Source organism: Hemitrygon akajei, chromosome 5 (assembly GCF_048418815.1).
Source record: "Hemitrygon akajei chromosome 5, sHemAka1.3, whole genome shotgun sequence".
Taxonomy (NCBI): domain Eukaryota; kingdom Metazoa; phylum Chordata; class Chondrichthyes; order Myliobatiformes; family Dasyatidae; genus Hemitrygon; species Hemitrygon akajei.
The window spans coordinates 98443727-98466467 of NC_133128.1; the positions used below are offsets into that span (position 1 = coordinate 98443727).

At 41.3% G+C, this 22741-nt stretch overlaps 1 protein-coding gene across 4 annotated transcripts in view; it reads right to left on the reverse strand.

Annotated features, from left to right (window-relative positions):
- The window catches only part of LOC140728026 (galectin-8-like), a 53094-nt gene extending 36783 nt beyond the window's left edge, over positions 1-16311 (reverse strand). For all 4 annotated transcript variants that reach the window (XM_073046133.1, XM_073046130.1, XM_073046131.1 and 1 more), the window contains exon 1: positions 16244-16311. In XM_073046133.1, the coding sequence (XP_072902234.1) occupies positions 16244-16270 (27 nt within the window). In that variant the 5' untranslated portion in view covers positions 16271-16311. The remainder of the gene's footprint in view (positions 1-16243) is intronic.
- Positions 16312-22741: the final 6430 nt, after the last annotated feature.

The following is a 22741-nucleotide window of genomic DNA, read 5'->3' on the forward strand; positions in this document are numbered from 1 at the left end:
TTTCAGAAGTTCTTCATTTCATATGCAAGTTAGAATAATAGTGATTTCATACTATAGTCAGACATCTGAGTTTAAGTTTACAGTTCTGCTTTCAATACTGTTAGTCCAAGCAACCTCATTACTGAACTCTGGATGTTGGGAGTTAAAAGCCTCCTTCTGCAACTGGATCCTTCCTGACTAACAGATCACAATCAGTAAGGACAGGCAGTTAACACTTCCACCACAATTATTCTAAACATAGGTGCTCCACAAGGCTGCGTTCTCAGCCCCCTACTCTACTCCCTGTACACTCAAGACTGTGTGATCAGATTCTGCTCAAAGTCCATCGACAAGTTTGTAGATGCACTGTACTGGGCCATATTTCAAACAATGATGAGGAGTTGGAGTATAGGAAGGAGAAAGAGATCTTAATGATATAGTGGCATAACAACAAATTACCCTCAATATCAATTTAAAAAGTCATTATTTTGTTTTGTAATTTCAAAACATTAAACTAATTCAAAGGAAGACATGGGAGTCTGAAATGAGAGTCTAACTTATGTTTAAGCAAGGCATGCACGTATCACATGGTAGCATAATGACATATGCAATTCACATAGCTTTATATACAACACATAATTAATTATTTGAACAAGAATACTTAATCAAATAATTTATATACAAGAGGCGACTACAAACATGAAGGCCAGAGGGTTGCACGTCAGCGTGATCAAACCGAGGGAAAGCCTGGCTGAGCAGTTATTCTGCTCTGCTGGGGAAATACTGAGAGAATCGAGAAAGCAGGGGACTGGAGGAGGATGAGAGAAATATATCAGGAAGAGACTGGGATTTTTCCGAATACAGCCCTCACCCCCTCCAGAAGAGCCATAAGGTTTGGCTAACTTTAAAAGTGTTGAGAAGCTAAACAGAAGCAAAAATAGGCGGTGATGTACCTATCTCAAGAAATACTTATTATAATGTGGATTTTATATTAATTACGCAATTATTCTTTTTTATTCATTCATTCACTCCTTTTTCCTCACCTAAATGAGAATATATACATGGGAGGAATACACGGGAAAATCTTTTCTGTGTAATGCATATAGATATGTTCACTTACTTTATGGGTACTGCAATGGGGGCCCTCAACTCACAGGTAGGAGGGGCTATCCCCCACAGCTAGACGTTTCCTCTAGCTCAACCCAGGGTCATCTACTAGAGACCTCAGCCTTGGAATCACACCTTCGTTGCCTTTTTTTAAATTATTTGCGTTTCTTGGTTCTTAATTGTTCAGGGAGTAGATCAATTAAGCTTTACTCTAATGATTAGAATGATATGTCGACAGATAAATAAACATAGCTAAGGACAAGGTAAAATTCATTTCTTTTAATGTCAATGGGCTGTTAAATCCAATCAAACGTAGTAGAATTCTATCCAAAATGAAAAAAGAACAAGCCCATGTAGTATATTTACAGGAAACTCATTTAAGTAATAATGAGCATGGAAAACTAAAGAGAATGGGTTTTACTGATCTGTTTTCCTTCTCATATAAATCAGGACATAGGAGAGGAGTTGCTATTCTTATCTCAAACAAACTAAATTTTGAAAAAGTATCGAAATGAGAGATAAGGAGGGCAGATATATTCTGGTAAGGGGGAATATAGACAGAAATTCAGTTACTCTATTGAATATATACACACCCCCAGGAAGTGTTATTAGTTTCTTTCAGAAAATTATTAATATTATGGTAACGGAAACAGAAGGTCTCCTGATATGTGGGGGAGACTTAAATTTACAATTACAACCAAAGTTAGACTCTTCCAATAGAAAAACCTATGGAACAAAATCCTTACATAAGAAAGTTACTACACTTTTTGGGGATGTTGGTCTAATTAATAAATGGAGGGACCTTTTCCCCAACAGGATTACACTCATTATTCTGCACCCCCGCCCCCCATTCTGTATATACAAGAATAGACTAGTTGATAACTTTTGGAAAAGACAAAGACAAAATAAACACCTGTGGAATTGGGACAACAGATGTAAGTGACCATGCACCTATATATTTATGTTGATTTTGACCTACAACCGAAGAATACTATTTGGAAATTAAATTCAAGTCTACTCAATGATCCCTACTTTAAGGAACAAATTAAAAAAGAAATTTGTCTTTACTTAGAATTCAATGATAATGGAGTGGTTTCACCTCCCATTCTATGGGATAGTCTGAAAGCTTTTTAAGAAGGAAAATTATAGCGATATCTTCATATAAGAAAAAAACAAGGAATGAAACATTAGAGGAATTACAAAATAGGCTGAAGGAACTAGAAAAAGAACACAAATTGAATTTGGCACAGGATACATTAGAGGAAATTTAAAAAATTAGGAATGAAATTAATAGTTTGGCTACCCAAGAAATCAGGAAAAATTTAATGTTTCTGAAACAGAGACATTATGAAAGTGGACCCAAGTCTATGAAAATACTGGTGTGGAAACTGAAAAAAAAAAGATAGCAGAAAATACAAATCATAGAATTAGGAATCCAAAAGCAAAAATGTTAGAAAATAAGCTAAGTGAAAGTCAAGATATGTTAATAGGATGGTTAAAAATGTAACGAAGGCAAGTACATGTTTCATCGAGCTAGTTAGAAAAGCATATAATTCAGATAACAGTAGTAGATTCATTCCAAGCATGTATAAGGGTTTGTCAAATCTTAAAACACATTCGACTTCATAAATTAAAACAAAATGGGAGAAGGAAGGAGGGATAATTATCTGAGGAAGAATGGACAATAATATGGAGGTATCAATGGAAGTGTACCAGTTCACAGAAATGGAGGGAGTTCAGATGGAAAAACTTGCTAATATATTTTATTACACCCTCTCAGAAATCCCATTATGATAGTAACCTCCTTGTTTGCTGGAGAAATTGTGGAAATCAAAATGCAAACCATTATCATATTTTCTGGGAATGCCCTGTTATCAAAGACTATTAGAGTGGGATACACAGTGTCCTACAAGACATCTTTAAATGTGAAATACCCTTAGAAAGTAAGACCATATATTTTGGGTATATACCTCAAGAATGGTTGAAAAGAGATAAATATTTAATGAATATACTGTCGATGGCTGGTTACTAGGAAACCATTACTAGGAAATGGTTATTACAGAAGAGCCCAACCTTAAATGCATGGATGGAAATTACAATGGACATTTACAAAATGGAGAAGATAACAGCATCTCTTCATCATAAGTTGAAACAACTTGATTCACACTGGGGAAAAATGGTTTAACGACTCAAGACCTTATAGGCCTGATTTTATTCTCACAAATCAATGAATACATTGTAAGAAAAAGATCACTCCCTACTTGTACATAGTTTTCTCCTTTCGCTTGTTCTTTCTTTCCTCTCTTTTCTATAAGTATATACCTCAGATAAATATTATGCGGAGATTTGTGGCATATATGACTATATGATATATATGTACAATATCTGAAATACATCTTATGGAAATGTTTGTTTGATGATGAACTTCAATAAAAAACCAATTACAAAAAAATAAGCCTATTGTAGAGATAAAGCCCTTTGTAAGTGGTTATGATAAGAAGCACTTTGAACTCCTTCCACCTCCATCTGCAATTAGCCTCAGCTGTCCACTTTGCAGATATGTTTTCCACCAGAGAGGCTTGCAAAGATATCCTCTATCCTGAGCAATTTTGTATGACTGAAGCAGCTGAGCCAGTATCCAATTCCATTTTAATTAATTTGCCATTCACTTCTGGTGTAAGCTGTATTGTTTATCTATTCACAAACAAGAGAAAAATCGGCAGATGCTGGAATTCCAAGCAACACACACAAAATGCTTAAGGAACTCAGCAGGCCAAGCAGCATCTACAGAAAAGAGTAGTCGACATTTAAGGCAAAGAGCCTTCTTCATGACTGGAGAAAAAAATATGGAGTCAGGTTTAGAAGGTGAGGGGAGGGGAGGAATAAACACAAGGTGATAGGTGATACCCGAAATATGGGGGGGGGGGAGGGGAGGAGGGTGAAGAGCTGGGAAGTTGATTGGTGAAAGAGATACAGGGCTGGAGAAGGGGGAATCTGCTACAAGTGGGCAGAAGACCATGGAAGAAATAAAAGGGTGAGGGGCACCAAAGGGAGGTGCTAAGGAGATAGGGTGAGAGAAGAGAGTGGGGAATGGGGAATGGTGAAAGGGAGGTGGGGCATTACCAGAAGTTGAAGAAATCGATGTTCATGCAACTCCTTATTGTCCATCTGGGTAGCCTCCAACCTGATGGCATGAACACTGATTTCTCAAATTTCCAGCAATGCCCTGCCACCCCCACTTCACCATTCCCCATTCCTCTCTCTCATCTCATCTCCTTACTTGCCCAAGACCAGCCACTGGTGCTCCTCCCCCTTTTCTTTCTTTCTTCCTTGGCCTTCTATCCTCTCCTATCAGATTCCCACCTCCAGCCCGTAAGTGAGGTGGGTAATGTATCCAAGGGAATGTGCTGGAGGAGCCTCAGTATGTGTCTAGATTGAATGTTTTCTGCAGTGCATCAATAAAAGTTGGTAAGAGTTGATGGAGACTACCAATTTCTTTACCCTCCTGAGGAAAGTAGAGGCTTTGATGAGCTTCCTTGTCTATATCAACATTGTTCTTGTCTGTAACATCAACATCTATCTCCTTTACCATAGCACTGGAGAGGGATAGGAACAAAGAAGTTAGGAAAGCATTTAAATAGAGTAAGGGGAAAAATGAGGCTACCAGGCAGGAACTTGGAAGCATAAATTGGGAACAGATGTTCTCAGGGAAATGTACAGGAAGAAATGTGGCAAATGTTCAGGGAATATTTGTGTGGAGTTCTGCAATAGGTACAATCCAATGAGATAGGGAAAGGATGGTAGGGTACAGGAACCGTGGTGTACAAAGGCTGTTGTAAACCTAGTCAAGAAGGAGCTTATGAAAGGTTCAAAAATCTAGGTAATGATAAAGATCTAGAAGATTATGAAGCTAGCAGGAAGGAGCTTAAGAAAGAAATTAGGAGAGCCAGAAAGGGCCATGGGCCTTGGCGGATAGGATTAAGGAAGACCCCAAGGCATTCTACAAGTATGTGAAGAGCAAGAGGGTTAGACGTGAGAGAATAGGACCAATCAAGTGTGACAGTGGAAAAGTGTGAATGGAACCAGAGGAGATAGCAGAGGTACTTAATGAGTACTTTGCTTCAGTATTCACTACAGAAAAAGATCTTCGTGATTGTAGGGATGAATTACAGTGGACTGAAAAGCTTGAGCATGTAGATATTAAGAAAGGATGTGTTGGAGCTTTTGGAAAGCATCAAGTTGGATAAGTCACTGGGAGCAGACGACATGTATCCCAGGCTACTGTGGGAGGCAAGGGAGGAGATTGCTGAGCCTCTGGCGATTATCTTTATCAATAGGGACAGGAGAAGTTCCAAAAGATTGGAGGGTTGCAGATGTTGTTCACTTATTCAAGAAAGGGTGTAGAGGTAGCCCAGGAAATTATAGACCAGTGAGTCTTACTCAGTGGTTGGTAAGCTGATGGAGAAGATCCTGAGAGGCAGAATTTATGAATATTTGGAGAGGCATAATATGATAGAGAGTTGTCAGCATGCCTTTGTCAAAGGCAGGTCATGCCTTACAAGCCTGACTGAACTTTTTGAGGATGTGACTAAACACATTGACGAAGGCAGAGCCATAGATGTAGTGTATATGGATTTTAGCAAGGCATTTGACAAGGTACCCCATGCAAGGCTTATTGGGAAAATAAAGAGGCATGGGATCCAAGGGGATTGCTTTGTGGATCCAGAACTGGCTTGCCCACAGAAGGCAAAGAGTGGTTGTAGACGGGGTCATATTCTGCATGGAGGTCAGTAACCAGTGGGGTGCCTCAGGGACCTGCTCTAGGACCCCTACTCTTCGTGATTTCTATAATGACCTGGATGAGGAAGTGGAGGGATGTGTTAGTAAATTTGCTGATGACACAAAGGTTGGGGGTGTTTGTGGATAGTGTGGAGGGCTGTCAGAGGTTACAGCGGGGCATTGATAGGATGCAAAACTGGGCTGAGAAGTGACAGATGGGAGTTCAACCCAAATAAATGTGAGGCGCTTCACTTTGGTAGGTCAAATATGATGGCAGAATATAGTATTAATAATAAGACTCTTGGCAGTGTGGAGGATCAGAAGCATCTTGGGGTCTGAGTCCATAGGACACTCAAAAATGCCATACAGGTTGACTCTGTGTTTAAGAAAGCATACAGTACATTGGCCTTCATCAATCATGGGATTGAGTTTAGGAGCCGAGAGGTAATGTTGCAGCTATATAGGACCCTGGTCAGACCCCACTTGGGAGTACTGTGCTCTGTTTTGGTCACCTCACTATAGGAAGGATGTGGAAACCATAGAAAGGGTGCAGAGGAGATTTACAAGGATGTTGCCTGGATTGGGGAGCATGCCTTATGAGAATAGGTTGAGTGAACTTGGCTTTTTTTCCTTGGAGTGACAGAGGATGAGAGATGACCTGATAGAGGTGTATAAGATGATGAGAGGCATTGATTGTTGATGGTAAGAGGCTTTTTCCCCAAGGCTAGCATGAGAGGACGCAGTTTTAAGGTGCTTGGAAGTAGATATAGAGGAGATGTCAGGGGTAAGTTTTTTTTACGCATAAAGTGGTGAGTGCATGGAATGGGCTGCCGGCGACGGTGGTGGAGGTGGGAATGATAGGGTCTTTTAAGAGATTCCTGGACAGGTACATGGATCTCAGAAAAGTGGAGGGCTATGGGTAACCTTAGGTAATTTCTAAGGTAAGGACATGTTCAGCACAGCTTTGTGGGCCAAAGGGCCTGTATTGTGCTGAAGGTTTTCTATATTTCCACTGTTGGACCAGGACAGGCATTTCATGATGTTCACACCTGGGCATTTGAAGCTCTCAAACCTCATCATTGATGATATAGATAGAAGCACATGCACCCCCCCCCCCCCGAAGTCAATGAATGTTGTGTGTTTAATATTTCAGTAATTTTATAAGTGTGTGTGTGTATACATATGTATGTGTGTATATGTAAATGTATGTATGTTTGATTAAGCATTCTTCAATTTAATATTTAACTATGGGTTACATGTAAAATATGTGAAATACATAGCTGATATATGCACCCCTTGCCTAAAGTAAACATGAATCACATTTTGAATACTCAAATCTTCCTGGGAATTAGTTTCACGAGGAATGGCAAGCTGAAAGAAACAACCCAGCATATGCAAAGATACTGAGTTAAAAAAAGGGTTTTTTAAAAAGGCAGTAAACATAAGTATTTAGGGTTCATAAACAGAACTGGGTGATAATAATCATTTTTTTAAAAAGAGTAGAATGGCTGGCTGCATCGGAACGATACACATTTGATTACTTAACAGATAACTGGATTTCACATACTGAGCAAATTGAGTATTTTGAATCAAATAGCCAAAGAGAAATGAGTGCCAATTTTGCCAAGTGCTTTGAGTTTAAAGGCATACCATTTGCTTCTAAGTTTAACTGCTCCAATCAATCCAGCAAAAATAAGCTTTGCTTCTATTGTCCAAATAATGTAGAAACATTTAGAACTGAAGCCACTGTTGATTACAGAATACTTTGGTTTCTTAAGTGGAATCAAAAAGGAGAGTCCATTTCAGTGTACATGGTTGAATTGAAGAGATTGTCTGAGCATTGTCAGTTTGGTAATGAGCTTAATGACACACTGAGAGATCGTTTAGTTTGTGGAATCTTACAATAAAGCATTCAAAAACAGGTCCTAACTGAAGCATAACTTGTATATAAAAGTTTAGTTGTAATTGCTTTTACAATGGAAACCGCAGACAGAGATGTAATTGAGTTGCAGTCAGAAATGAAAGTGAGGGTGAACAAAACTGCAGCATCCTCTAGACAGGCCTGCCTGGCTGAGCAAATTGTGTTACTGTTGTGGCAGGGGGTCAGGTGGTACATCAGACCAATGCAGGTTTAAGGGTGAAAATGTACAGAGTGTGTTGAGCAGATGAAAATAAATGGACTGCAAAGGGAAGAGTAAAAGCTAAAAAGTCAAGTTGCAATTTCATAAGGAGCACTAGTCTGCATGCTACTGATGAAAATGCTGATGAAAAATCTGATGATGAGAGTGACAGAGAACTGTGTAGCCTTGACATTTACAATGTAAAGCTAACAGTAGACAAGCAACACATACAAAATACTGGAGGAACTCAGCAGGGCAAGCTGCATCTATGGGAAAAAAAGAGTACAGTCGACATTTCGGGTCGAGACCCATCAGGACTGGAGAAAAAAAAAAGATGAGGAGTCAGAGTAAGGAAGTGAGGGGAGGAACAAACACAAGGTGATAGGTGAAACTGGGAGGGGGTGGGGTAAATTAAAAAGCTGGGAAGTTGATTCGTGAAAATGATACAACACTCCTTTTTTAAACTCTTCTCCCTGACCTGTGTTAAGCTCTCTCTGTGAATTGACTGGTCCACCGTTAATGCACAAATTCCCACGAAATGCCTTTTAAACTCTTCTCCCTGACTTGTGCGAAGCTCTCTCTCTCTGAGAATCGAATGGTCTGTCGTTAATGCCAAACTATGACATCAGGAATTGGGAATTGTTGGCTGTTAAAATGGCACTGGAGGACTGTAGGCATGACCAAGTTGAAATCTGTTCAATTTAGTTATAAATAATTGTTCAAATAATTTATTTTATGTGAATATCATTTCATGTTGAGAAAGGAAATGGGAAGAGGATTGAACTTGATGGAATGGACATCTCATTGCCCATTGTTATACAGTTATCTGGATGTACTGTAATTTATTTTGGTTCCATAAAGTAATTACTGCATGAACACAGCATATCTATGTGTCACTTGCCATATCCTTTTTGCTAGGGTGCTACAGAGGCACCGATTAGAGGTGGGGTCCAAACATCTGTTTGTGTTATGACCAAACACAAAAGCCTGGTCTACATCCAGGATTTGAAGAGGCAGAATTCCAGGCAGGCACATTGGCCCCTAGTCTTTAATAGGTTCAACATCATTACTACTTACCACCCAGGATTTAAAAAAATCAAACATCAGACACCTTCTCTTGACAGTTAGAAGTACCTAACGGAAGAAAATCTTTCAACTGTAATCCAAGTTCTAATGTGCTGGAACATAAACTTGACAGTGCACAGAGCCCAAAGAGCAACAAGGGGCAAACCCGGTAATGGTCATCCCAGATGTATCTTTGCTCCCAAACCTGTTCGTCTTGAGGTACTCAACTACGGACACACGTCGAACCTTGCTGGACATACAGGGGTGGTTCGCACCCTACCATTCCATAGAACCATAGAACATTACAGCACAGAAACAGGCCATTTGGCCCTTCTTGGCTGTGCCAAACCATTTTCTGCCTAGTCCCACTGACCTGCACCCGGGCATGTATACCTAGCGTCTGAATCTTCCTAACTAACCTCCCATGCGGGACCTTGTCAAAGGCCTTACTAAAGTCCATGTATACAACATCCACTGCCATCCCTTCATCCACTTTCCTGGTAACTTCCTCGAAAAACTCTAATAGATTGGTTAAACATGACCTACCATGCACAAAGCCATGCTGACTTTTTCTAAAAAGTCCCTGTTTATCCAAATACTTGTAGATCCTATCTCTTAGTATTCCTTCCAATAATTTACCTACTACCGATGTCAAACTTACCGGCCTATAATTTCCTGGCTTACTTTTTGAGCCTTTTTTAAACAACGGAACTACATGAGCTATCCTCCAATCCTCCGGCACCTGACCCATGGATTTCAACATTTTAAATATTTCTGCCAGGGCCCCTGCAATTTCAATACTAGTCTTCTTCAAGGTCTGAGGAAATACCCTGTCAGGTCCTGGGGATTTATCTACACTGATTTGCCTCAAGACGGCAAGCACCTCCTCCTCTTTAATCTGTGTAAGTTCCATGACCTCCCTACTTGTTTGCCTTGTTTCCATAGACTGCATTCCAGTTTCCTTAGTAAATACAGATGCAAAAAACCCATTTAATATCTCTCCCATTTCTTTTGGCTGCATACATAGCCAACCACTCTGATCTTCAAGAGGACCAATTTTATCCCTTACTATCATTTTGCTCTTAACATACCTGTAGAAGCTCTTAGGATTATCCTTCACCCGGACTGCCGAAGTAACCTCATGTCTTCTTTTAGCTTTCCTGATTTCTTTCTTAAGTATTTTCTTACTCTTTTTATACTCCTCAAGCATCTTATTTCCTCCCTGCTGCCTATACATGTTATACATCTCTCTCTTCTTCTTTATCAGAGTTCCAATATCCCTCGAGAACCAAGATTCCTTACTCTTACTCATTTTGCCTTTAACCCTGACAGGAACATACAAACTCTGCACTCTCAAAATTTCTCCTTTGAAGGCCTCCCACTTACCAATCACATCCTTGCCAGAGAACAACCTGTCCCAATCTACGCTTTTTAGATCCTTCACGAGGAAATCTGCAGATGCTGGAAATTCAAACAACACACACAAAATGCTGGTGGAACACAGCAGGTCAGGCAGCATCTATAAGGAGAAGCACTGTCGACGTTTCGGGCCGAGACCCTTCGTCAGGACTAACTGAAGGGAAAGATGCTAAGAGATTTTAAAGTAGTGGGGGGAGGGGGAAATGCGAAATGATAGGAAAAGACCGGAGGAGGTGGGATGAAGCTAAGAGCTGGAAAGGTGATTGGTGAAAGTGATACAGAGCTGGAGAAGGGAAAGGATCATGGGACGGGAGGCCTCAGGAGAAAGAAAGATCCTTTCCCTTCTCCAGCTCTGTATCACTTTCGCCAATCACCTTTCCAGCTCTTAGCTTCATCCCACCCCCTCCGGTCTTCTATCATTTCGCATTTCCCCTCCCCCCACTTCTTTCAAATCTCTTAGCATCTTTCCCTTCAGTTAGTCCTGACGAAGAGTCTCGGCCCGAAGCGTCGACAGTGCTTCTCCTTATAGATGCTGCCTGACCTGCTGTGTTCCACCAGCATTTTGTGTGTGTTTTTAGATCCTTTCTCATTTCTTCAAATTTGGCCTTTTTCCAGTTTTGTACTTCAACCCGAGGACCAGATCTATCTTTATCCATGATCAAGTTGAAACTAATGACGTTATAATCATTGGAACCAAAGTGTTCCCCTACACACACTTCCATCACCTGCCCTAACTCATTTCTTAATAGGAGATCTAATATTGCATCCTCCCTAGTTGGTACATCTATATATTGATTTAGAAAACTTTCCTGAACACATTTCACAAACTCTAACCCATCTAGACCTTTAACAGTATGGGAGTCCCAATCAATGTGTGGAAAATTAAAATCCCCTATAATCACAACTTTCTGTCTCCTGCAGTTGTCTGTTTTCTCTCTGCAGATTTGCTCCTCCAATTCTCGCTGACTATTGGGTGGTCTATAATACAACCCTATTAATGTGGTCATACCTTTCCTGTTTCTCAGCTCCACCCATATGGCCTCAGTAGACAAGCCCTCTAATCTGTCCTGCCGAAGCACTGCTGTAATATTTTCCCTGACTAGCAAAGCCACCCCCCACCCTTCATTCCTCTGCCTCTATCACATCTGAAACATCAGAACCCTGGGAGCTGCCAGTCCTGCCCCATTCAAGAGACATAATTGATGCCAAGGCATGACTAAAGATATCTGGAAATATGTCTTAGCGTATGATGTCTGTGCATGATATAAAGAACCCCGAGCACAGCCTCAAGGTCTGCTTCAGCCTCTCCCCATTCCTACTTGCCCTTGACCAAAATTATTAAGAACTTTGTCACTGGTCTTCCAGCATCTCAGAGTAATACAGTAATTATGGTAGTCGTAAACCGATTCCCCTCCAAGGCCTGTCGCTTCATACCCTTTCCCAAAGTACCATCAGCTTCAGAGACTGCCGAGCTCATGTTACAGCACAAATTCAGAATTCAGTTTCCCCCAGGACATTCCCCCAGGCAGTTTGAATGGGGCACGACTGCGCAAGCGTGTGAAAGTTGGCCCATGAGGCAGCGGGAGAGTTTAAAGAGCAAGCAGATTGAGAAGAGGCGGTCATTCCTTCAGCAGTTTGAACGGGGCACGACTGCGCAAGCGCGGGAGAGTTTAAAAAGTGAGCAGATTAACGCAATGGGCGACAGAGTAGGAAGGTTTTGGCTCGAGGAGCTTCAGGTAGCAGAGGCTGAGGACGAGCTTGCTCCCATTCAGGTAATCCTTTAATTAATCTAATTAGCTTAGGAGTAAGTAATGGAGGCAGCAGTTAGGGCTGTTGAGTGGTCCGTTTGCAGTATGTGGGAAGTCAGGGCGAGCACAATTGTCCCTGATGACTACACCTGCAAAAGGTGCATCCAGCTGCAGCTCCTGACAAACCGAGTTAGCGAACTGGAGCTGGAGCTGGATGAACTTCGGATCATTCGGGAGGCAGAGGCAGAAATAAACAGGAGTTACAGGGAGATAGTCACCCCTAAGAGTCAGGGGACAGGTAGCTGGGTGACTGTCAGGAGAGGGAAGGGGAATAGACAGAATGAGCAGAGCACCCCTGCGGCCGTTCCCATCAATAATAAGTATACTGTTTTGGATGCTGTTGGTAAGGACAACCTACCAGGGACAAGTTGCAGTGGTTGCATCTCTGGTACCGAGACTGGACCCTCAGCTCAGAAGGGAAGGAGTGAAAAGAGGAGAGCAGTAGAGATAGGGGTTTCAATAGTTAGGGGGACAGATAGGAGGTTCTGTGGAAGAGATTGAGAATCCTGGATGGTTTGTTGCCTGCCTGGTGCCAGGGTTCGTGATATCTTGGATCAAGTTCTCAGTATTCTCAAGAGGCAGGGTAAGTAGTCAGATGTTGTGATCCATGTGGGACCAAAGACATGGATAGGAAGGAGGAGGAGGTCCTGCAAAGAGAGTTTAGGGAGTTAAGTGCAAAGCGGTGTTCCTCAAGGATCTGTGCTGGGACCATTGTTGGTTGTTGTCTGTATCAATGATCTAGATGATAATGTGGTAAATTGAATCAGCAAGTTTGCTGATGACACTAAGATTGGAAGTGTTGTGGACATACAGGAAGGCTTTCAAAGCTTGCAGCGTGATCTGGACCAACTGGAAAACTGGGCCAGAAAATGGCAGATGGAATTTAATGCAGACAAGTGTGAGGTGTTGCATTTTGGAAGGACAAATCAAGGTAGGACATACACAGTAAATGGTAGGGCACTGAGGAGTGTGGAGGAACAAAGGAATCTGGGAGTTCAGAAACATAATTCCCTGAAATAGTAGGGGATTCTAATTTTCCACATATTGATTGGGACCCCCATACTGTTAAAGGTCTTGACAGATTAGAATTTGCAAAATGTGTTCTGGAAAGTTTTCTAAATCTATATATAGAGGTACCAACTAGAGATGATGCAATATTAGATCTCCTATTAGGAAACAAGTTAGGACAGGTGACAGAAGTGTATGTAGGGGAACACTTTGGTTCCAGTGATCATAACACCATTAGTTTCAAATTGATCATGGATAAAGATAGATCTGGTCCTCAGGTTGAGGTTCTAAACTGGAAAAAGGCCAAATTTGAAGAATGAGAAAGGATCTAAAAAGCGTGGATTGGGACAGGATGTTCTCTGGCAAAGATGTGATTGGTAAGTGGGAGGCCTTCAAAGGAGAAATTTTGAGAGTGCAGAGTTTGTATGTTCCTGTCAGAATTAAAGGCAAAGTCAATAAGAATAAGGAACCTTGGTTCTCTAAGGATATTGGAACTCTGATAAAGAAGAGAGAGATGTATGACATGTATAGAAAACAGGGAGCAAATAAGGTACTTGAGGAGTATAAAAATGCAAAAAACACTTAAGAAAGAAATCAGGAGGGCTAAAAGAAGACATGACGTAGCTTTGGCAGTCAAGGTGAAGGATAACCCAAAGAGCTTCTACTGGTATATTAAGAGCAAAAGGATAGTAAGGGATAAAATTGGTCCTCTTGAAGACCAGAGTGGTCGGCTATGTATGGAAACAAAAGAAATGGGGGAGATCTTAAATGTGTTTTTTGCATCTGTATTTACTAAGGAAACTGGCATGGAGTCAATGGAAATGAGGCAAAAAAGTAGTGAGGTCATGGAACCTATACAGATTGAAGAGGAGGAGGTGCTTGCTATCTTGAGGCAAATCAGAGTAGATAAATCCCCAGGACCTGACAGAGTACTCCCTCAGACCTTGAAGGAAACTAGTGTTGAAATTGCAGGGGCCCTGGCAGATATATTTAAAATGACGGTATCTACGGGTGAGGTGCTGGAGGATTGGAGGATAGCTCATGTTGTTCCGTTGTTTAAAAAAGGCTCTAAAAGTAATCCAGGAAATTATAGGCTGGTAAGTTTGACATCGGTAGTAGGTAAATTATTGGAAGGAGTACTAAGAGATAGGATCTACAAGTATTTAGACAGACAGGGACTTACTAGGGAGTGTCAACACGGCTTTGTCCGTGGTAGGTCATGTTTAACAATCTATTAGAGTTTTTCAAGGAGGTTACAAGGAAAGTGGGTGAAGGGAAGGCAGTGGATGCTATCTACATGGACTTCAGTAAGGCCTTTGACAAGGTCCCACATGGGAGGTTAGTTAGGAAGATTCAGTTGCTAGGTATACATGGTGAGTTAGTAAATTGGATCAGACATTGGCTCAATGGGAGAAGTCAGAGAGTGGTAGTGAATGATTGCTTCTCTGAGTGGAGGCCTGTGACTAGTGGTGTGCCACAGGGATCAATGCTGGGTCCATTGTTATTTGTCATCCATATCAATGATCTGGATGATAATGTGGCAAATTGAATCAGCTAATTTGCTGATGATACAAAGATTGGAGGTGTAGTGGACAGTGAGGAAGGTTTTCAAAGCTTGCAGAGGGATCTGGACCAGCTGGAAAAATGGGCTGAAAAATGGCAGATGGAGTTTAATACAGACAAGGGTGAGGTATTGCACTTTGGATGGAAAAACCAAGGTAGAACATACAAGGTAAATGGTAGGACACTGAGGAGTGCAGTAGGACAGAGGGATCAAGGAATACAGATACAAAATTCCCTAAAAGTGGTGTCACAGGTAGTAAAGACAGCTTTTAGTACTTTGGCCTTTATAAATCAAAGTATTGAGTATAAGAATTGGAATGTAATGGTGAAGTTGTATAAGGCATTGGTGAGGCCAAATTTGGCGTATTGTGTGCAGTTTTGGTCACCAAATTACAGGAAGGATAATACTAAGGTTGAAAGAGCGTACAGAAGGTTTACAAGGATGTTGCCGGGACTTGAGAAACTGAGTTACAGAGAAAGGTTGAATAGGTTAAGACTTTATTCCCTGGAGCGTAGAAGAATGAGGGGAGATTTGATAGAGGTATATAAAACTATGATGGGTATAGAGTGAATGCAAGCAGGCTTTTTCTACTGAGGCTAGGGGAGAAAAAAAACCAGAGGACATGGGTTAAGGGTGAAGGGGGAAAAGTTTAAAGGGAACATTGGGGGGGGGGCTTCTTCACACAGAGAGTGGTGGGAGTGTGGAATCAGCTGCCAGATGAAGTTGTAAATGCGGGCTCACTTTTAACATTTAAGAAAAACTTGGACAGGTACATGGATGAGAGGTGTATGGAGGGATATGGGCCAGGTGCATGTAAGTTTTATTAAAAATAACGTGTTTTAAAAGTTTTTGTGAGAAAATACAAACTAAAAGTTTCATCAGTTTAATACTTATTATTACTTTATTTTGAAGACAAAATTAGGACGGGGATAAGCCCAAAATAGTGAAATGCTGGCACATTAAAGGTTTTTAAAATTCACTTAACTATTAAGAAAATATTATTTATGAAGCATACTTAAAAGTTTTGAGTTACTATTTCAATACTTTCAAAACTATAGTAAAAACTTTTCTTGAAAATCTATACCAGGGATAGAAAAGTTGCCCTAAATCACCCTTATATTTGAACATTGATATATGAACAAATGAATTATGTGAGCATGTGCACACGATTAAAAAATAGATATGCATACAATCAAAATATATCTTGCAATTCATAAACTTCACTTCATTTTTGAATATTTAACATATTAAGTACAGATTTAAATAACATGCTTGGACACATAAATGCCTTGAATATAGGTCAGCAAATTGTAAACTAAAGGAACATTTAACGTTTTATGAAGCTAAATAACGATATCGCAACATGAATGCGCGACTATAAAATCTCGACGCACCGGGCGGTAGAGCTTGAGGATGTTCATTGTGCGGGAAGTGCCGGCGCCACGCGACGGACAACCGACCGTTGGCTCCGGAAATGCTCACGTGCTCGCACAAACCGCCTCCACCCCTCCCCTCACCTGATTGGCTGCCGTTGTCGTTGATGTCGTCTCCTCGCACGGTCTTTTCCCGCCTTCGCTTCCAGCCAATTGCCTGCGGGCAAGCATGTGCCACGTGGTGTGAAGCCGCCTTCCCGCGGATCCCGCCTTTCATCGCTCCCGTAGTAATAAATATCTATTTTGGTAAGAACATAAAAGGATGAAAAAATAAAAAAAGCATAAATAAATTTACTTTGAAAATAGAAAACAGAACACTACAGCCAGTACAGGCCCCCTGTCTCACGATATTGTGCTGATCCCTACTCTGAGATCTATCTAACCCGTTATTCTCACATCAATGTGTCTTTAACAAGAGTTTCTTAAAACCATCTCCTCACCCACCAATCTGTGTAAAAAGACTTAACTCTCACAACCCCTTACTCTTTCCTCCAATCAATATAAAATTATGCTGCTTCATATTAGCTACTTCAACTCTGGGTAAAAGTCTCTGATCTATGCCTCTTATCATCTTATACACATTTCCTCTTTGTTCCAAAGAGAAAAGTCCTAGCTCACTCTAGCTATCCTCATAAGACATGTTCTCTAATCCAGGCACATTCTGGTAAATCTCTCTTGTACTCCACCGAAAGTTCCCACATCCATCCTATTATGAGGTGACCAGAATTGAACAAGTGTGGTCCAACCACTGGTTACCAGGGTTTAATAGAGCTGCAATGAGATCATGCCTCTTGTTCCCCATGTTCCAGTTAATGTAGGCCAACGTACCATACGCCTTTTTAACAACCCTATCAACTTTAACGTGGCTGCAGATTCTTTTCATTGCAAAATTATGATTGAAACAACCAACGTTTGTTGTTTTATATTGAAGACTTTGCAAACCCAAATCTAATGGCATTGAACACAATACATGGAAATTCAGATTATTAGAAGCAATAGGTAGACTACCAACATATCCTGGTTCACCTTTCTAAATCACTGGCTACATTATCACTCTGCTGCTGAAAAATGGTGGAAGATATGCAAGAAGCATTCTCATGGTCTGCTATCGTATCCATGAATAGCTTAGTGCCATCTTGAAAATAATCCTATTGGGTTAAGGACCAAGGTGCTATGTATTTAATACTTCAGTAGTAAATTGAGTAATGTTATATATATATTCAAATAATCACTTCTCAGGCTATTGATTTTAACCAATGTTTCAATAACAAACTCTGCGATCTTCATCAGGTATGATACCTGGGTATGCTTAGTCTGGCTGTATTTATACACACCATCATCAATCCATCCTAATTGGTTTGTGTTCAACCCATCAGGTTTCCACTGACCCGCCTTCTTTACAATCGAATTCCAGCTCTTACTTTGAGCAAGAGCTTCGTCTTTGTTAAAATTCATTTCCTCTAGATTATTTCAATGACTTCCTTCACCAGGTGGTCCCAAAAGCCACTGACATGGCACAGTAGTTTTATGCTGTCAAAGTCAATCCTATGGCCATTGCAAATGCAATTTTCTGCTACCTCCAGTTTCTCCAGGTAACCCAAACAGATAGACCTCCTGTGCTCCTTGATGTAGGTTTCCACCGTGCACCCTGTTTGGCTGATCTGTGGTGCTCCACATTAACAGGGAACATGGCATTTGCAATGGCCATAGGATTGACTTTGATGGCACAAAACTACTGTGCCATGCCATTGGCTTTTTGGACTACTAATGAAGGACACCATTGAAATAAAACTAGAAGAAAAGAATTTTAATAAAGACTCTAAGTAAGAACTGGAACTCAATTGTAAACAAGGTGAGACAGCCGAAACCTGATTGGATGAGGACTAACCTAGGATGGATGGATGATGGGGGTATAAATACCACCGGACTTGACATGCCCAGGCATCATCCCTGATGAAGATAGCAGAGTTTGTCATCAAAACATCAGGTAAAATTTATACCTGTACCCATCTGGAAGCCAGAGAAGAGTTTATTGATCATATACGCCAAGAAAGCATTAGCTTAACTAATCAATTATGGGTTACAAGATTGAATTTCAAAAGGACGACTAAGCATGGAAATGGAGACAGATTGTCCCGTCTGCATTTGGAAAAGGAAATACATAAAAAACTTACAAAAGAGGACAATCATTTTGACGTATTCTCCCCAATGCAATTTGAGAGTCTCCCTATTCTAGCAGAGATGATTCAAACGTAAACCAGGAAATGCCCAAGTCTACATGGCCACCCAAAATGCAGCGTAAACTCCATTTTCCCCATTTTTTAGCCTTATGTGGGGACTGAGAGTTGTACCATTCATTCAAGCTGACAGCTAAAGTGATGGAGGAGCTACATGCTACAAGTGTTGGCTCAAAGCTTTGTTTGGTGGCCTTGGATAGATCAGCAGATTGAACAGCTTGCCATGCACTGTTCAGGATGCCAACACATCCAGAAGATGCCAAGAGCAGTGCCTCTCCGTCTCTGGGAATGGCCTGCACTACCTTGGCAGAGGATTCATGTGGAATTTGCTGGACTGTTCAAAGGCACAAATTTCTTGGTAGTAGTGGGTGCAGCTACAAAGCGGCAAAAGTGTTTCCAATAGCCTCCACTACAGCCTCACACACTGTTGATGTGTTGAAAAGCCTCTTCTCAAGGACTGGTGTTCCAGAACACTTCGTGTGAGAATGGACCACAGTTTGTTGTGGAACAGTTTCAATCATTCCTGAAGTGAATGGAGTAAGACATATTACATCTGCACCATGCCACCCAGCTGTGAATCTCTTGGCAGAAAGTTTTGCCAGAGTCTGAACACACTGCAAGCAACGTGAACAGAACACAGTACATTAACGCTGAATCAAAAGTTTGCATATTTCCTCCTTGTATATCACAATACAGCACACTCCACAGCCAACTACTCACCAGCTATGCTGGTCCTGTGTCAACCCTTGTGTTCACGTTAGGATCTCCACAAACCCTATCTCAGGAAGAGGGTGCAGAACAAACAGCTGGGTCTGTATGACAGTCAGGATGCACAACCGCTCCTCCCTCCCCATCGTCCTGAACACGGTACACTCTGCTCACACATGACTGCACCCTTAATTACATTTTTGAGTTTGCTGATGACACAACAGTGGTGGGGCTCATCACCAACAGCAATGAGACGGCTTACAGAGAGACAGACAAGTAGGAGTTTATTTACCAAGGTCTGTGTTGAATATTGAACTGAAATGCAGAAACAGCATTCGGACATAAGTGTCCTTGACAGACAGATTTTCCTATTATTTGGAAAAGCTTGAAGCCTGGTGCCAGGCGAATAAACTCTTCCTCACTATCAACGAGGCAAAGGAGATGGCTATCGACTTCACACCACTCACACCTCTCTTTACGTCAGCAGCACAGCAGCCGAAAGCGTGAGCAGGTTCAAACTCCTGGGAGTGCACGTCACACACAACATCTCATGGTCTCAGAACACATTATACACAGTTAAGAAAGCTCACCAGAGCTTTTACATTCTGAGGAGGCTGAAGAGAGCTGGACTTCGCACACCAATACTCACATCGTTGTACAGATGTGTAGTAGAGAGCATCCTGACAAGCTGCATCACTGCTCGGTACAGCAACTGCACTGTGGTGGATAGGAAGCTCTATAACAGGTAGAGAAAATTACCAACGCATCACTGGCACCAGCCTACCTGCCATCAAGGATATATATACAGAAAGGTGCCAGAGAAAAAACCCAGTAGCATCACAAAGAATCCCACCCACCCTGTTCATGGACTGTTTGTCCCACTCCCATCAGGGAGGAGACTACGTAGTATCCACACCAGAACCACCAGACTCCAAAACAGTTGCTTTCCCCAAGCAGTAAGGCTGATCAACACCTCCACCACTACTTTATGATTTCTCATCAGTCACCTTACATGTAGCCTAGAGACACTTTATGGGCATATGATCAATCTATGTATGTAAGCCATTTTATATATTTAAGTTCATGGTATGTTTATTATTGTTGTTTTCTTTATCTTTTGTGGGTTTTTTTTGTGCTGTATCAGATCTGGAGTAACAATTATTTCATTCACCATCAGGGAGATGTACAGGAAATGACATTAAACAATTGTGAATCTTGAATCTAAATTTGTTTTACATTATTGCACTGTCAGAGTCATCTCATAACAAGCTATACAGAATTTTGTTTTAGCATTATAACAGAGTGATATGGCAAATAGAGGGTCACCGATAACTGTGAGAGTTAATTGAGAAATAATGGAAATTGTTCATCGAGTGCAATTTCAAGCTTTTCACTCAAGTTGATGGATTAGTTCCTAGAGAATATCAGACAGGCCAGCAATAAAAGCATTTATTTTTGGAGGTTACTGCATGGCTGAAGCAATGGGAAGACTTTAGGGACTTGTTAGCTAAAATTGGGAAGTATCATGGATGTAATTTGATGGAACAAAAATAAGGGCAACTTTGGATGTACTTTTTTCACTAAGGTCATCACGTAATTCAAAAACAAATTGCTTCTCAAGTCCATTTGTGGGTTGCATTTATTTCTCTCACTAAATGTACATCAATATTTCACTTTGAAAAGGCCTAATTTCAAGTGTCAACATTAATGCTCCAGCATTAAAGCTGATGAAAACAAGGTCTGCAGCTTAGAAAATCAGATAGCCAATTACACTTCCAAAGCTTTGAGCCAGATATGATTAAGCATATGCAATAGTTTCTGCAAATTTCTCACTGACTGTGCATAAAATTATGGGAGACCCAGAATGAGAAATAGGAGAGGCTCACTGCCTGAAAGGAAGGCAAACACAGAAACTCTCATCCGTTGAAAGAAAAACACCAAGGTGAACACCTGATGTATCATTGGACAAAACTACATGAGCAAAAATTATGTAAGTCTCTCTGTTAAGCATGTTCTTGTTTTGAAAACAGTTACATCATCTTATATATTAACATTTAAAGAACTTGGGCGCATTTTTTATTTCCATGCCAAATACTTCAAAGGAGAATCTTATAATGGGAGGAGGAGAAGGCTATGAAGTGTACAAAAAGTAGTGTCTGTGGCTCAACCATGACAGGAAAAACACTCACTGCAAATGAGCACATCTACACGGAACACTGTCATAAGAAAGCCGCATCCATCATCAAGGGCCCCCACCTTCCAGGCCATGCTCTCTTCTTTCCAACAGAAAGGAGGTGCAGGATCCTTAAGTCTCACACCACCAACCTCAGGAACAGTTATTACCAGTCAACCATCAGACTCCTAAACCAGGGTTCACTCACTTAGCGATGAACTGATTCACAATCTCTGGACTCTCTGTCACAGATTTGACACTGAACTGATTCACAATCTCTGGATTCACAGTCATGGATTCAACACTGAACTGAGTCCACAATCCATGGACTCTACAACTCATGTGGTTACTATTATTGGTTTATTTGTTTATTTAGCAATACAGCTCCGAGTCAGCCCCTGTGGCCCTTCAAGTCACACTCTCCCAGCAACCCTGCAACTTTTTTTAACTGCAAACTAATCACTGGACAATATTACAATGACTAATTAACCTACCCAGTACATCTTTGGACTGTGGGAGGAAACCAGAGCACCCAAGGAAAACCCAGGCATTCCACGGGGAGGACGTACAGAGACCCCTGGAAGAATGGTGGCAGAATTGAACTCCGAAGTCTAGAATTCCCTGAGCTGTAAGAGCGTCTCACTAACTGCTGTGCAACCACGGCGCCTACATTGCACATCAGTCACTTGTCAGTCTTTTTTTGTCTGTGGTTTCTCTTTCATTTTATTGTATTTCTCTGTTCTACTGTGAATCCCTGCAAGGAGATGAATCTCTGGGTAGTATATGGTACTTTTATTCTCACCACATTCCCATCATTGCCCCCAAAATGTTACCACTCAGCAACACACTAGGGGCAATTTAGGGTGGCCAGTTAACCCATCAACCGGCATGGCTTGGGATATGGGAGGAAAGCCAAATGGTCACAGGGAGAATGTGTAAATTCATACAGACAACTGCGGAGATCAGGATTGAAGCCAGCCTACCACAGCAGTGAGGCAAAGGCTGTTCTAGCTGCTCCACTCTGCTGGCTATTTTAGGTTCAGTGGCTTACTCTTGGTCTCTTGCATCAAAGACCATAAGATATACGAGCAGGATTCAGCCATTTGGCCCATCGAGTCTGCTCCTTCATTTCATCATAGCTGATCCATTTCCTTCTCAACCCCATTTTCCTACCTTCTCCCTGTAACCTTTCACGCCCTGACTAATCAATAACCTATCAACCTCCACTTTAAATGCACCTATTCACCTGGCCTCCAGGGCTGCATGTGGCAAAAAATTCCACAGATTCAACACTCTTTGGCTAAGGAAATTCCTCCTCATCTCTGTCCCAAATGGACATCC